Raw genomic sequence first — 14,906 nt, forward strand, 5'->3', positions numbered from 1 at the left:
AATTGTTCCTCGAGCTTTGTAACAATACATCACGAGCTAAACATGGAAATATTATAATGAGATATAGCATTCTTTTACTCGTACTTTTTACATCGATTTTTCAAAAGATGATAGTTTTTTATTATTCATACTTCTCGATAGTCTTCTAATTAGAACTCTTCAAATCTGAACTTGTTTCAGGTAAATGTTTATTTATTTCATTTATCTTCGTCGCTGAGTTATATAATTTTCAACCACATTAATAATATAGTATTAATTATACAGTTTTTCAACATTAATAATATAGTATAGAGGTAATCGCAGGATCAAAATTGAAAATGATTGCTTGAAGCTTCTTGTCTTGAAATCTGTTGAAACTTCCACGATCCAGTTCTTTGCGATTAAGTCCGAGGATTCAAAGCTATCGAGAAGCAACAGTTATCTTTAACGTTTCGCGTTATTAAATTCACTTCTCCATTTTTCCCTCCCCGAAATCACGTTCATTTATCGACCAATAATTAATTACGAACAGATCTATAATACTCTTCAACCCCGAGGTCCGAGGACTGAAATCCATCCAGGAAGTGACGCTGCTCCGCGAGAAGATCTACGCAGCTCTGGAGGGTTATTGCCGCGTAGCCTGGCCGGACGACGCTGGAAGATTCGCGAAATTGTTGTTACGCCTGCCAGCCATCCGATCGATAGGACTGAAGTGTCTGGAGTACCTGTTCTTTTTCAAAATGATTGGCGACGTGCCGATCGACGATTTCCTCGTCGAGATGCTAGAGTCACGATCGGACCCTTAGGAGCAAAAGGTGTGCCGCGTCTTGGGGCACACCGATTTATAAAAAGATGGAAAAAAAATTATATATATATATATATATATATATATATATATATATGCACATATATACATATATATATATGTATACCCATAGATATATAATATATCAAAAAAAAAGAAGAAAAACGAAGAACAGCATTAAAGATATACATACATACATACATACATATATATATATATATATATATAGTATGTATATATGTAAGTAAGTAGTGTGTGTATGTAAAAAAAGAAATTTCCGTCGGAAACTTCATCAATAGACATCTCTCGGTGGTTGCAAAAGGGGGAAAAAAACATAAAAAGAAAAAAAAAATGATATTCTCACAAAAGTCGAGTGAGAATGGAATTTACTTACGTTTAGCGTCTTCTTCGCCGTTTTATTTATATCTTGTTCGTTAGCGCATATTATAATTCTTCTCGTCGATTCGTATCGAGAGCATGCCGGAAGTCGAGCCACGAACGCACTAGCGGAGAACGGAAGAGCCACACGAAAGATTTCTCGAAACGATCGGGGAATTCAACGAATTTCCGAGGTTTTCTCGAAGTAAGTTTGCTCGTTACAACGATCCGAACGATCTCGCTTTGCATTCTTTGAGTCTATGAGTCGATGACACACGTCACACGTGTGTGTATCCGTGCTAAGTTCTCACGCGTGACGATTTCCTCTACCGGATATTGCCGATATCCTCGATTCGCTTTGGACTTCGGACTTTGCACTCACGTCGACAATCGTTTTGCAGCAACCCTGCAACCACGTGCAAGTTCCTAAGAACGCTGTTCTCTCTCGTGTTTCCCCCCTCCCTCCCCCAATTATCTGTTTCGTTGCCTGTTTATCGCACTTTGTATTTTATCTCTTCTCATCGTTGACGTGTCAGTTTCAATCCGAGTCTTTCAAAATGTATAGTTGTACGGACGACACGATCCTCCGACGATCTCCTCTCCCCTCCATCTCGGTACAGATTGCCGATATTCGACGCGGGTGCAAATCTGTAACAAGCGCAAGCCTATCGGATATTTTTACATTCCAACGCTGCCTCGATTCGGATCGCCACTTGAAAAAGCTACAATTGCATGTAGATTATTATTATTATTATTATTCTTATTCTTATTCTTATTCTTATTATTATTATCATTATTATTATTATTATTATTATTATTATTATTAATTATTAAGTACTATAAATTGGAAATGTTTTACACATGTGTGCATTATAATATGATAATTTATTGTTTTGTATTTTAGAGTATAGAGGAAAAAGAAATAAAACTTATTAATTCATTACTAATTATATATATTATGATAATTCTTTATATATATATATTATATGTATATGTAAATGTATATATATTATATATATTATATGCATATGTAAATGTATATTATATATATACAACTTACGTGTGTAACAAGAAATACCGAGGTCGTAACATATGACTATGTTAAAAAAACAATGGGGAATAACTTGATATATCAAGAATCATTGATACATACACATTGTTGACAGATAAGTAATGTAATAAGAAAGAGAATTTCTTATTAAGAGCGATTTTTACTTTTGGTATACGGCGAATTACATGGAAATTTTCACTCAATTTATATATTAATATTTCCTTGCCTTTGTTTGCGTTTGATAGGAATTTCTCGTTATGTGATTGTACAATAGTGAACAGCGTATGTAATTTGACAGTATTTTAATCATTTGCTAAGAATTAGTAAAAATTTTCGGTTTCTCCCTGAATTTGATGCATTATGAGATGGCTCTTAAAAAAAAGAGAAAGAATATTCATTCAAGAGATGCTTGCGTATGGTTTATTCTTTAAACCTAGATATGTAAGAATTAACTGATCAAGATAGGAACAGAATTAAAATAGGAACCTTACCGTCATTGTTAGTAATTTATAGAGCTCTTTTCATGATTTCAGCTGAAGGATAGAAGAAAATGGTGGAATTTCAATTGAAAAGATTTCTATTTTATATTCTATCTTTTTAAATTTTGTAGATTACTAGTTTATTATTTCTAAATGAATAAAACAATATGAATTGTGATTGATCTAAATTCGTGGCAATAAGGATTCCAAATTTTTTATATATTTTAATCTTTTATATATTTTAATTTTAATTTTTTATATATTTTAATCTTTTCAATTAACAATTGAGAGAAAATTTAACGATATATAAATATATATTTAAAAAATATAATCGAAAATATCTTGATGCACTATATTAAAAAGAATTCCATAAATAAAAATTTATTTATACTTTTCTTGTGCATGATATTTCTGAACGTTTACTGTTTCTAAGTTGTAATATAATTATAAGATTTTAAACAAAGTAAGAAAGAGAAAAAGGAAAAAATTTATCTTAGTGTCCTTCAGTTTTAATCATCTACATAAATTACTATAGTACTCTAGAAATCATAAGGAATGATCATACTTACTTCAATAATATAAATTATAATAATATTGAAATATTATTATACATATTTCTATTTTTGCGTGAATGCTTACGATTGTTAGTTGTTGGTTATTGTTATCTATTTGATGAGAGTTTTTAATGTTATGCATACCATGAGAAAAAAAGAAACACATTATTATTAAACTCCCGATTTTTTTTTTATAAATATTGCTGGAGTTGCTATTCATTTAAAATGTCTGGTATATTTAATTGTTTCTTTCTTTCTTTCTTTCTTTTACAATTTTCTCTAGCACGATACATTGAAACGCAGGATAAAATTTCTTTGTAGTTATACAATGCAATTCCCACGATTCCGAATAATTTCTGAAAATAAATTCAAACCAAATGACTTATATTTATATGTTCTACATGAGATATTAAGAAAATCATACTGCAATTGTCCTGTAATGTTAATGTTCTTGATATTTTATCGATCAGGATGTAATTTTCTGTTCCTTTACATTCATATTGAAAAGTATACATCTTGACCAAAATTACCTCTGAATGAAACGCGATCTGCGGTCACCTCATATAATTCCTCAATACGTGTAATAATAATGATAAATAGTAATAATAAAAAAGAGATAAGCAAATGAAAGACCATTGGGATTGGTGGGCGCGAATGAAGCTACCTGTGAATGAAGTTTCATATAAATATATAAATGTTAAAATGATGATATCTATACATACATGCATAATAATATATGAATATATAAACAGAACTCTCTCACGAATAATAATTGAGAACCTCAGTAGCGGTCAGTAGAGTAACAAAGATAATGGCAGAATTTTTAATGTCCTATGATTAAATGTATTAAAGGTAAGAGATACAACGCGATGAATCCTGGAATGTATCGGAACACGAAATTTATCAGATAACAGCATGCTTCTCATAATGAACTGATGTTGTACACGAACCGAGAAATTGTGTATACGATTGTAATATCAATGTAAATTTAACGCTTTTGCCATACTTCTTTGAATTATTATAGAAATCGTACGATGCTCAAATTGTATGTAGTGATGTTTTACTTAGTAACACAGTGTCCTAGAATGAATGAATGCGGTGCGTTGTAAACCTTCTGTATGATCATTGAGATATTAAAATAAATGGAGAACAAAATTTTACGTTAAATGAAAAATATGTATATTTTCCGTCGATATTGCGAGGAAATGCTTTTTACTTTCTATGTATCTAATTGTTTAGATGATTAACAAAAATACGTCCATGCTCTGTATTTTATATCTTTATATTTTTCTTGTACTGAAACGAAAATGACTAGTATTATTAAAAATTAGAATTTTGGAATTATATCGAATCATAGCATATTATGGTAGTGTTGAGAACGTTTCGCACGCACCCATTCTGCATAGACCAGTACAAATAAGTATAATATTAATAATAATAACGAATAAACTAAATGTTTGACCTTGCTAAATTGTAAGGTATATCCCACTTAAAAAATAGTAGGTGTCCTACTAAATACTGTACCTTTGACGAGTTAAGCTAAAAAGCCAGAGTACTAAAAAAAAAAAAAAAAGATCCTTCTGTGTGTATAAATGTCAAAAACTTTTATGTATGCTATATATTAATAACAAATTAACTTATGCAACTGCCATTACGATTAACTATTTTTTGGAATATTAGCACGATCTGATATTCCATGTTTTGTCTTTCTTCCTTCAAATTGAAAAAACAATGAGGAAAAAATTCTTATGAAACTGTTGTATCGTTTTATTATTAATAGATTTTATAATTTGATTGTAAATTATAAATGATGCGCAAGATTTGTAGCATTAATACGTTAAACGCCTACGCCGATTCGTACGGACCGGCACTAGACTTTTTGTTTGTACCATGTCGGTCTATACGGGTCAACAATTAACAGGTTAACAATTTTTATCGATCAAAGCCTTAATTTTTATTTGGACATTTGTTAGTTGGCCGTTCCTTGGAAAATATAATATTTTATCAAAAACCAATGTAATTTGTTAATGTAATCTAAAAAATACGTTTTTTTTTTGCATGTATTACAAAAAGTTTTACATCTTTGTTAAATTTTTTTCTAATTTTTTGCCAAATATTTTCGAGTTAGCAACGCAACATTCTCTGCAATATTTTTGAAATACGAAATTGTACTGTGTCTTTTGTGAGACTGACGATTTGTCAGCCGTTCCGGCAAATATTTTTTTTATATTTCTTTTTCTTTTATTTTTTTCCGTTGTTAGTTTAGGCTTTCACGATCAAGTATTTCACCATTTGATCGTATTGATCGTATTGAATAGTGTGAACGAAAAGATCAACATAATGTGTGGCGCTCAACGTGTTAAAAACATTAGTGAACGCAATATTTGAAAATATAGTGATTACAAGTGTATCGAGTAGCTCTTTAATATTCCAATTGAAATATAATTATTGCATTAACATAAAGATATTTGTGAATAACAATTTTAATATAATTTATTGTAACGAGATCAGGTATGTTAAATTGTTTCCAGTACATTATTTCAAATTGGGATCACTAATTCATCTTAGTGCTTAGTAATTTATAACACTATGGTTGTGCTCGATAATTAAAGCAATGTCTATATGTGCATATTTATGAACGACGAATGTGTACGTACATAAATGTTTGATTGTATGTACGTATATTTTTTGGAGTTCAATTTTACTATCTTTAAGCTGTAAATGTAATTTCTCGACTTACTCTAAAACAATAATTTGTACATCTGTTGAACGTTCATTTATTAATGTACGTGTATGTAATATGTATACGTTCACGACTGTGTACATACATACATACATACGAATTATTATTATATTATTAAAATACGCTTTTGTATGTGTAAACATGATACTTTTTCAGGTAGTGGCACATGAAAACGTATTTGGAATGCGAAGAGTTCTATATTGAATTGGAAATAACTGTTTTATAACGAACGAGAGTAATATATTCTCAAGAAAATGTGCGTAATAAATACGATAATAATGATGGATATATTATATAGAGAACAAAGAGTGTAAGAGAGAATGCGATAGTGAAATAGCGAAGTTGTTAATGGAAAAGACGCGAAGAAGTTATATTCTGAATGTACTTGTAAAACAGTATGGCTAATAACAGTCCTTCAGCAAAGAAAATATAATGTACGGTCTTGCGCCAAGAGATAAATCGTTTATTCTGACTTGTCTAAATATAATATTTTTATGAAACAAAGTGGTGATTGTTTAATTCATCATCGTATACTTGCGAGAAAGTACTATTGAAAATATTGTTATTGCAAGAAAATTAGCTGAAACAATTATATACAATCAAAATAAGAACACGGCTTGTAGGCAGTACTTATGAAAACACATTTTTATTCGTGTTGGACATTATACAGAGTATGTTTCAGATTTAATTATTATCCATGAAGACTTTTTTTCATTAACAATAATTAGACGTATATTTTGATATTTTCATCGCTGCAAACTTCTTTCCCCATCTTCCATTTTTGAATCATAAATTAAAGTCTCTAATAAGTGATCAATAAAAAAATCGAAGTAAAAAAATAATGTTACAAACAATATTACAAACGAAATCAGACACAGGTCAATTGAAGGGAATGTGCATCATCGTATCCATCTTCCCTTCATTCAGGCTACATGTACAATTATTAGCTTCTTTGAGACTGTCATCGATTGATTTAAATGAATAAGTCAACTGCATTATAAAATGAGACTGGAAGTAAAATCGTGTTTTCCTTTTAACTAAATTTCACAAGCTTTTCAGCATGTGTACAGTCTTGATTTATCTGGAAAAATGTACAAAAATTAATTTCACTTTTATTACGTATTTAATGTATTTAATAACGAGACTTTATTTATCAGTGTTTGGCTATAATAGACGCTATGTCGAAAAAGCGCACCACAGCGGGAATCTAATCACCATTTTTGTCTTACATGTTTGTGCAATGCCAAATACAAACAAGTATAAGGCAAGAATAAACATGTGTATACATACAATTCTATTTTTGAATATTATTAACACAGTTACACGTACATTAAATGATTACGGATATCAACGAAATACAAGTAATAAATATAAAACTCACAATTTGTTGGATACCTAAAATTAGTTAAAACTTTTGTTCCTCAAGACCATGTTTAAACAACATGAGTACAGGCACAGATTCACCATCGATCTCACGGTATTCCATTAATGCTACAATACCATCAATATCCATAGATTCGCCGGTGAAAAATTGTAAATCCTTAAAACGACTTAATATATCTTTCATTACTTTATTTGTGTTTAATTTGAAAACTTCCACTTGATCAGGAGATTGTTCTTCCAACTTCGCTACCAATCTAAGAAAAATTGCTTCATCAATATCATTGCTTCTTAAACATCATTTCTCATTATTACAGAAAGGATTACTTACTTTTTCATATAATCCTTCAAGTATGAGGTATAGGATTTTTTATCCGTAAAGGCAAAAGTTTCTTGCAGTCGGTGATTCATAACTATATCAACACCAGACTCCACTGCTTCGTCTGTTCCTTCATCAGCTTCTTCAGCAGATGGATTGAACCCAGCAATTTCAATGTCACCTCCTGATTTGCGAGTAATCACCTAATTATTAAAAAGAGAAAGAAATTATGATATTAATACAATGAATATAATGTGAATAAATATCTAGATAACATAACTTAAAAGTAAGACTGAAAACACTGTACCTTGCCATACACTTCATATAAAACGTTGTCAATCAACTTTATTTTGTAGGTGTCTGAGAACATCTCATCACCTGGAATGTAAATATTAGAATAAAGATATAAATTTCAATGTTACAAGATATATTCTATAATTATGTAAAATCTTACATTACTATTTATTTTCACATATTTGTACAAACTGCAAAATTTTTTAAATAATTATCTTGTGGCGGCCAAAAAATTGACTTAAAATAAAAATCTTTCATCTTTGTTAAAATATGTTACACGGATTAATGCAAATTGTATCATTTTTTTATTGAAATGAGTCATTTCGAACATATGGAGAGGTTATAAATTAGAATATTAGTTATTCGAGCAGTAAAATATTTCTACAATATGAAATATTGATAAAAATATGTTTAACGAAATATTTATATATTTAAACAGTTAAAACTGCAGTCAGGAAATATTTTATAACTATGGGTATTTAAAATTTGGATCCTCGTGATAGAAACGTCATTGCAAACCCGTTCTCAATCAAGCAAATTTTATTTCTCAACATAAGAAAAATTTTGAAAAATATTCATCACAAACAATTTTTGATGGTATTTCAGATTTACATACCGGTGAAAATATCCTTATAGATCTTCATACTGGAAGATGGAGAAAGATTTGAATGCAGCTAAACTAAATAAGACAGTCACCCTGAAAGAGCGAACCGGAAGGGAGCAAAGTACTAGAGGATGTAGCCAACTTTATTATTTTTACTCTTTACCTGTTTGCCAACATAAGGATTTAAAGTCATATTCCGGAACAAAATATTTCCATTATTTTATATACTAATATAAAAATACAATAATGTATAGATGTCACACATATTATATTTTAAAAATTATACGATAAAAATTTTTATTAAAAATAAAGTAACAAAACAATGGCAAGCTATTATAGGCGAAAAATATTGGCTTGAGGTAAAATCATGCTAACTTTGATAAAGTATTTGTTTCAGTTCCGGTCAAATCATATCAGATATTTTGGAAAAATTATCTTTACATGTATCTTTGATTTTTAATTTATATTTAAAAAAAATTATACATTGCAATTATAAATAGAATTTTTTATGGTATTATTATTTCTTCTATTTATTAAATATAAACGATTGTCAAAATCAATCTGTTACATTAGTCAAGGATAAGATAACAAAAGTTTAGGAGTTATTATGAATATGTTCATTTGCGCAGCCATTTTCAAATTTCATATTGATGCAAGTACTACCTTCATTTCGACTTCCGGTTTCCGAGTAAACGGAGCACGTTTGTGTCATGCTGTTTTGAGTACGATTTTACGAAGGAATTAATTTCTTTTTACGTTTTAAAAAAGTTTCGAAAGCTCGAATTTTATTGGAACGCATATAAAAAGCGACGAAGATGGAAAACGGGCAAGAAAAAAGTAATATTGAAATTGTGGCAAACGGCCCTACCGACATCAAGGTTAAAACCGTGATGCCGGTTTCTACCGAGGAAAATGCCGCCAAACAAACTTCCGAAGAACCATCCAGCGAACTCTTAGAAAAGATTAAAAAGCAAGTTGAGGTAGTATTTGATCAATTAGCCAATTATCATGAAACTCAAACGATCATTTTTTTGTATATTTTAAGATGTAGACTTATAAATATATGCATGTAGATATAGATATTGTTTCAATGTATTCATAGTTTTCATATAATACGTCAATAGCGATATTACTGTCCAATTCATAAAAATTTTGGTATTCTCAGTTTTATTTTGGAGACGTGAATATGCAGAGAGACAAATTTCTCATTGAACAAACAAAATTAGACGAAGGATGGATTCCTATGACTATTATGTTGAAATTTAAACTATTGGCCTCTCTGAGTCAAGATGTTGATGTTATACTAAAAGCTTTGGAGTCAAGCGAGCTTATGGAAATATCAGAAGATAAAAAAAAGATTCGTCGTTCTCCAAACCATCCTTTGCCAGTATATGACGCAGAATACAGGAAGGCGCAGGAAGCTAAAACAGTATATGCAAAAGGATTTCCTTTACGTGACACTACTATTGAAAAGCTTACAACATTTCTCAGTGATTATGAACCATTTGAAAATGTCATTGTAAGTATCCAATTCTTGTTTAATGGATGTGATGTTTTAAAAAATGGTTGAAAAAAACTGCTTTTTTATTTGATAGATGAGGAAGTATCAAGATAAAGAGAAAAAGTTGCAGTTTAAAGGTTCTATTTTTATACAGTTCAAAACTCTAGAAGATGCAAAAGCCTTTATGGATAGGAAATCTGTAAAATATGGAGACACCGAATTGATTAGAAAATGGTCGTAAGTTAATCAGATTAGAATATTTACCTATTCCATGTTATTGTGGATCAGCATTTTTCTTGTAATTCACAGGTAAACAAGAGTTGTCTCTTTTATAATCAACATAATAGTTATTCTAATTTTTTATATTTGTGACATTCAAGTGATAATCTTCAATTTTTTAAATAGAATGGTATACATTGTTTTTTATATCATTTGAATGTCAGATATAGTCAGGAACGAATGAAATAAATTGAATATTTTTTAATTATATATTCATAATATGTTATAGTGTTAAGGCTGCATATTTAATGTAATTTCCACTTATTTGTCTAAATATTTATATTTTCCATAATACAAATATACTTTTAGTATTCTTGTACGAAATAGTGAGGAATGTTTGCTTTGATACGCTTTTTAATTATTTGATTTTTGAAATGTAAGTATTTAGTCGCAATGTATTGCTATTTCGTAGAAAAAAAGTTCGACATATTATGTGTTTTTATAAGTGCTATGAAAAAAAGTAAACATTCGTTACTTTTGTGTGCAAAAAAGTTAAAACTATTTAGACAGAACAGATATACATTTGTATTGTGGAAAACATAAACATTGAAACAAATGAAAATCATATTGAACATAATATTTTAGCTTTATCAATATAATGTTAAAAAACATTCAATTTACTTCATTCAATTCTTGATATATATTTTCAAATTACATAAAAGAATGTATAGCATTCTATTTAAAAAATTTACAACACAATAAACATGAAAAATTGAAGTACATCATCATGTTGGTTATGAAAAACATTACAATTTTTTTTTCTTCACTTTCGTTTCGTTTATAAAAAAAACACTGGTCTATAATACTACAAATACGTTGTATATCTTTGTTATAAAAGTTATAATGATCTGCACAATTAAAAGTCTATGATTTAATATTGTAATATAATTATTTGAAATTTTGAAAGGGCTGACCATAGTGCAGAAAAAGCAAAGGAAAAGGAAGATAGAAGACAAAAGAGATCAGAAATAAAAGCAAAGAAAAACGAGGTTGTTTAGTATAGAATATTTTATTTCTTATATTTACTTTAATATTAAACATAGTAATAAACTGTTTAATTTTTTAGGGGAAAGAACAATGTAACGATAGTGACGAAGAAGAAGATGATAAGATTACTCCATTACCAAAAGGTTGCGTGATTTATTTTTCTGATGTACCTAATGAATGTTCGAGGGAGGACATTAAAGGACGTCTAGGACAACTTGGTGCAAATATTGCGTTTGTTGATTTTAAAATAGGTGATAAGGAAGGATGGATTCGACTGCAAGGAGAAAACACTGCAAAGACTGTAATTGACAAAATGAATGAAAACAAAGTGAGTATCTTCCGTTATTTTTTAATTCTTAATATTGTTTTATCTTATGAGTTTTTTTTTCTGTTTTACAAGATAACAATAAGCGGTAAAGAGGTTACATGTCGCGTCCTGGAAAGTGATGAAGAAGAAAAATATCTCACAAAGGTAAAAGAACAAATGGCAAATACTAGGCAAAAATACATCAAAGGAAAAAAAGGCAAAAAAGGTTAGTAGAATGGAAAATTTAGAAATAATTTTTTAATAGTATTATCTCCATAATGATGCTTTGCCATGCTAATACTGAGAAATCAGTTTTCTGGATCTCGATGAGTTAAATTCACAGATATAACTGAATTTTTTATGATCGCAAGTTTTACATACAATTAGCACAAAACATATGTTAAATTTGTAAAAATTACGTTGTAGGTCGCATCACACGAGGACAAAGGAAAAGACATAGCAGTGACAGTGATTCATTTACAGTTCCCGCTAAAAAGGGTGCTATTGAATAGTTTAGAAACGTTATTTAAATTCGACTAAAACTAAAACTGTTCTATACTTACTCTGATATACGTGTATATTAATCATATTTTTATTATACTTATGTATAAACTATGAAAAGATAGACGTTGCTATGTATTCAAAATAGGTAAATTTACTTTAAAATTATATTTCTTGTTACTCTATCGAGCAACGTGTATAATTTAAAAAGATAAAAGTACATCATGTTTATATTTGTAGTCCCACGTGTAATTTAATATTCGATTATTTTACAGTGAAATTTATAAAGATGTTTATTTATATTTCACTATTATGTGCTCAATAATACTATTTACGATTCATCTCATTCACAAAAAATATTTGACGAATATCCTTATTTTATTTTTAATAAAACGGCTAATAAAACTGTATTAAAAATGATCGAAATCGATAGTATGCGACGCTGTGCATAGTACGATTGCTATGCATAATATATGTTTTGTTCTTGATCATACTGATATGCTTCATGTGCGTATTGGTATGAAGAAAATGCATACAATCGATTAATAAAATTCAACTATATTAAATAAATGTTTTTATTTTTTTATATCGTTTGAAATTTCATTTGCAGATGTTAACGATGTTTCTTTTCTTTCTTAGAGAATAACTCTTAATCAGAAATAACGGAAGAATATTTTAACGTAATGACTATGCTATCACAGTAACATGATCTATATATCTGTGTGGAGTACATCAAGAGAATGACTGTTATATTGTACAAGTGTTATATTGTAACTCGTCATGTTATAACGTCTCCTTACGATTTTGGAAAAACAGATTATAGTTTTCTGTTTGTTTATTTAATTTTTTTTTTGTTTGATTCTTGTTTCTTGTTTCGTTAATTTGTCTCACCAATATTCAGAATTAGCCATTTGAAGTACAATTTCGAAGAAAGTTTGAATTTCATAGATACGTTGTGTAAGAGGCGGCAAAAATGGAAAACAGTTAAGAAAAAAATTGAAGTTGAAACTAATGGCGAGGGTAAAAACGATAAATGATCGCTGTTTGTAAACAAACTTCCACGGAACCACCTAGGGAACTTTTAGAAAAGATAAGAAAACAAATCGAGGTAGTATTTTATTAAATAAAATACATTATAAAAATAAAATGACTTAATATGAAAATTGTGATTTTTTTCAGTTTTACTTTGGTGATGTGAACATGCGAAAGGAAGATAGTGGCATAGTCTCTTTATATCTGTAATTGGAATCACATGCGTTGCGATAGCCGTCATGATGATGTCCTTGTCGTGTATTAGAAATCAAATTTTTATATTTCGGCAGATGTGATCGACGTGCAGATTGATGAATTAAATTATAAACATAACTGAATCTTGTATGAATGCAAATTTTACATTACAATTAAGATAAAAAAACATATTTTAAATTTACAAAAATTTTTTTAGGTCTTAACACACGAAGATAATACTAACAACACAGGTATAGTTCCTGCTAAAAAGAGGATTGCCCATCGAATAATTCAAAATTGTTCTCGGTATGTCCTCGACTATACATATATATTGATTATATTTTTATTATGCGAATATTTATGTATAATATAAATATGAAAAGATGTCAAATTGCTATATAGGCAAAATTATTTTAAGCACATGTTTCTTGTTACCGTTTTTGACCATTGTGTATTACTTGAAAAAGATAAAAGTACGATTTCGTTGATAATTGTAAATTGTACGTTATGTCTTAGTCCCATAGTAACAATACCCATTGTAACCATGTGTAACAATACATTCGGTTATAAGGATATGAATAATTATAGTAATCAGAGATGTATTTAGAAATCAGCATTTTATTGTTTTACAGTGAAATTTATAAAGGTGTTTCGTCTATTCTACTACTTGAATTTCACTGTTACGTACTCAATAATCCCGTTCACACAGTTTAACGGACAGTCAGAATACGTCTGACGATTCGTATCATTCGCAAATGATACCTGACGAATATTTTTTTTTTTTTCTTCGCGAAATGGTGTATTGAAAATGATCGAAATTGATAGTACAGTTACACGGCATCGTGTATAGTATGATTGCTATTTAAAATACAACGTTATTTGCTTTCATTAGTTCATGTGCGTATTGGTATGAAGAAAACGCGCACAATCAATTAAGTACGTTCGACTATATTGAATAGGTGTTTTTATCTTTTTACGTGATGATTGAAAATTTGTCTGTTGAAGTGCACGATGTTTTTTTCCTCTAGAGGAGAACTTGTTTCTCAGTAGAGTGATTGTTGGTGTACTGTATGTTAATATTGATAATCAGTCTGGATTATGAGTATGTCAAAGGATAAATTTTTTTAACAAATTAATATTTTAATAATTTGTTTTTGAAAATATATATAGAATCAGCGATATTTAATGTTTTTTTTTTTTAACTGAAAGGAGAATCATGAATATTTTTATTTATCAATTTCAATTTATGTCAAAAATAATATTAAAACACGCACTACATTGCGTGCAGCAAGTAAAAATAACGAAAATAGAAGAGATTTAAAGTGCTCGAAAAAAAAAAACGGAATAAGTCCCTTTATAATGTTTATAATTTACATTGCGCTTTATAAATCCAATTTGTTTAATAATTTTTAATGTATGTATAACACAGACATTGTATTCAGCTTGAAAACTTCTAGAATTATATTTGCATAAACGCGGTTGTAATCTCGTCTTAGATTACTTGGTCGAAAAGATGTA

General features: G+C 29.1%; 3 protein-coding genes and 1 non-coding gene across 12 annotated transcripts in view; 3 read left to right on the top strand and 1 right to left on the bottom strand.

Annotated features, from left to right (window-relative positions):
• The window catches only part of LOC122530389 (retinoic acid receptor RXR-alpha-B), an 83,639-nt gene extending 77,146 nt beyond the window's left edge, over positions 1–6,493 (top strand). For all 8 annotated transcript variants that reach the window (XM_043657292.1, XM_043657296.1, XM_043657289.1 and 5 more), the window contains one exon: positions 512–6,493. In XM_043657292.1, the coding sequence (XP_043513227.1) occupies positions 512–785 (274 nt within the window). In that variant the 3' untranslated portion in view covers positions 786–6,493. The remainder of the gene's footprint in view (positions 1–511) is intronic.
• Positions 6,494–6,611: 118 nt separating this feature from the next.
• Positions 6,612–8,741, bottom strand: LOC122530393 (translationally-controlled tumor protein homolog). 2 transcript variants are annotated; one of them, XM_043657301.1, is made up of 5 exons: positions 8,599–8,741; positions 7,996–8,066; positions 7,701–7,891; positions 7,385–7,626; positions 6,612–7,070 (listed from the first exon to the last, which is right to left on the bottom strand). In XM_043657301.1, the coding sequence occupies exons 1-4, from the start codon at positions 8,624–8,626 to the stop codon at positions 7,395–7,397; spliced, it is 522 nt and encodes a 173-aa protein (XP_043513236.1). In that variant the 5' UTR covers positions 8,627–8,741; the 3' UTR covers positions 6,612–7,070; positions 7,385–7,394. The 2 variants fall into 2 exon arrangements, with proteins under 2 accessions (XP_043513236.1, XP_043513235.1); XM_043657300.1 differs by having other exon boundaries at positions 7,371–7,626.
• A 504-nt stretch (positions 8,742–9,245) lies between these two features.
• LOC122530405 (la protein homolog) lies at positions 9,246–12,306 on the top strand. Its single transcript, XM_043657323.1, has 7 exons — positions 9,246–9,566; positions 9,752–10,105; positions 10,182–10,324; positions 11,274–11,355; positions 11,433–11,681; positions 11,754–11,886; positions 12,087–12,306. The coding sequence occupies exons 1-7, from the start codon at positions 9,402–9,404 to the stop codon at positions 12,170–12,172; spliced, it is 1,212 nt and encodes a 403-aa protein (XP_043513258.1). The 5' UTR covers positions 9,246–9,401; the 3' UTR covers positions 12,173–12,306.
• LOC122530407 lies at positions 11,934–12,018 on the top strand. Its single transcript, XR_006306983.1, has one exon. It is a non-coding gene; the product is annotated as a small nucleolar RNA U6-53/MBII-28 (small nucleolar RNA).
• Positions 12,307–14,906: the final 2,600 nt, after the last annotated feature.

The sequence above is a fragment of the Frieseomelitta varia genome, unplaced genomic scaffold, assembly GCF_011392965.1.
Source record: "Frieseomelitta varia isolate USP_RPSP 00005682 unplaced genomic scaffold, Fvar_1.2 scaffold_341, whole genome shotgun sequence".
Classification (NCBI taxonomy): Eukaryota; Metazoa; Arthropoda; class Insecta; order Hymenoptera; family Apidae; genus Frieseomelitta; species Frieseomelitta varia.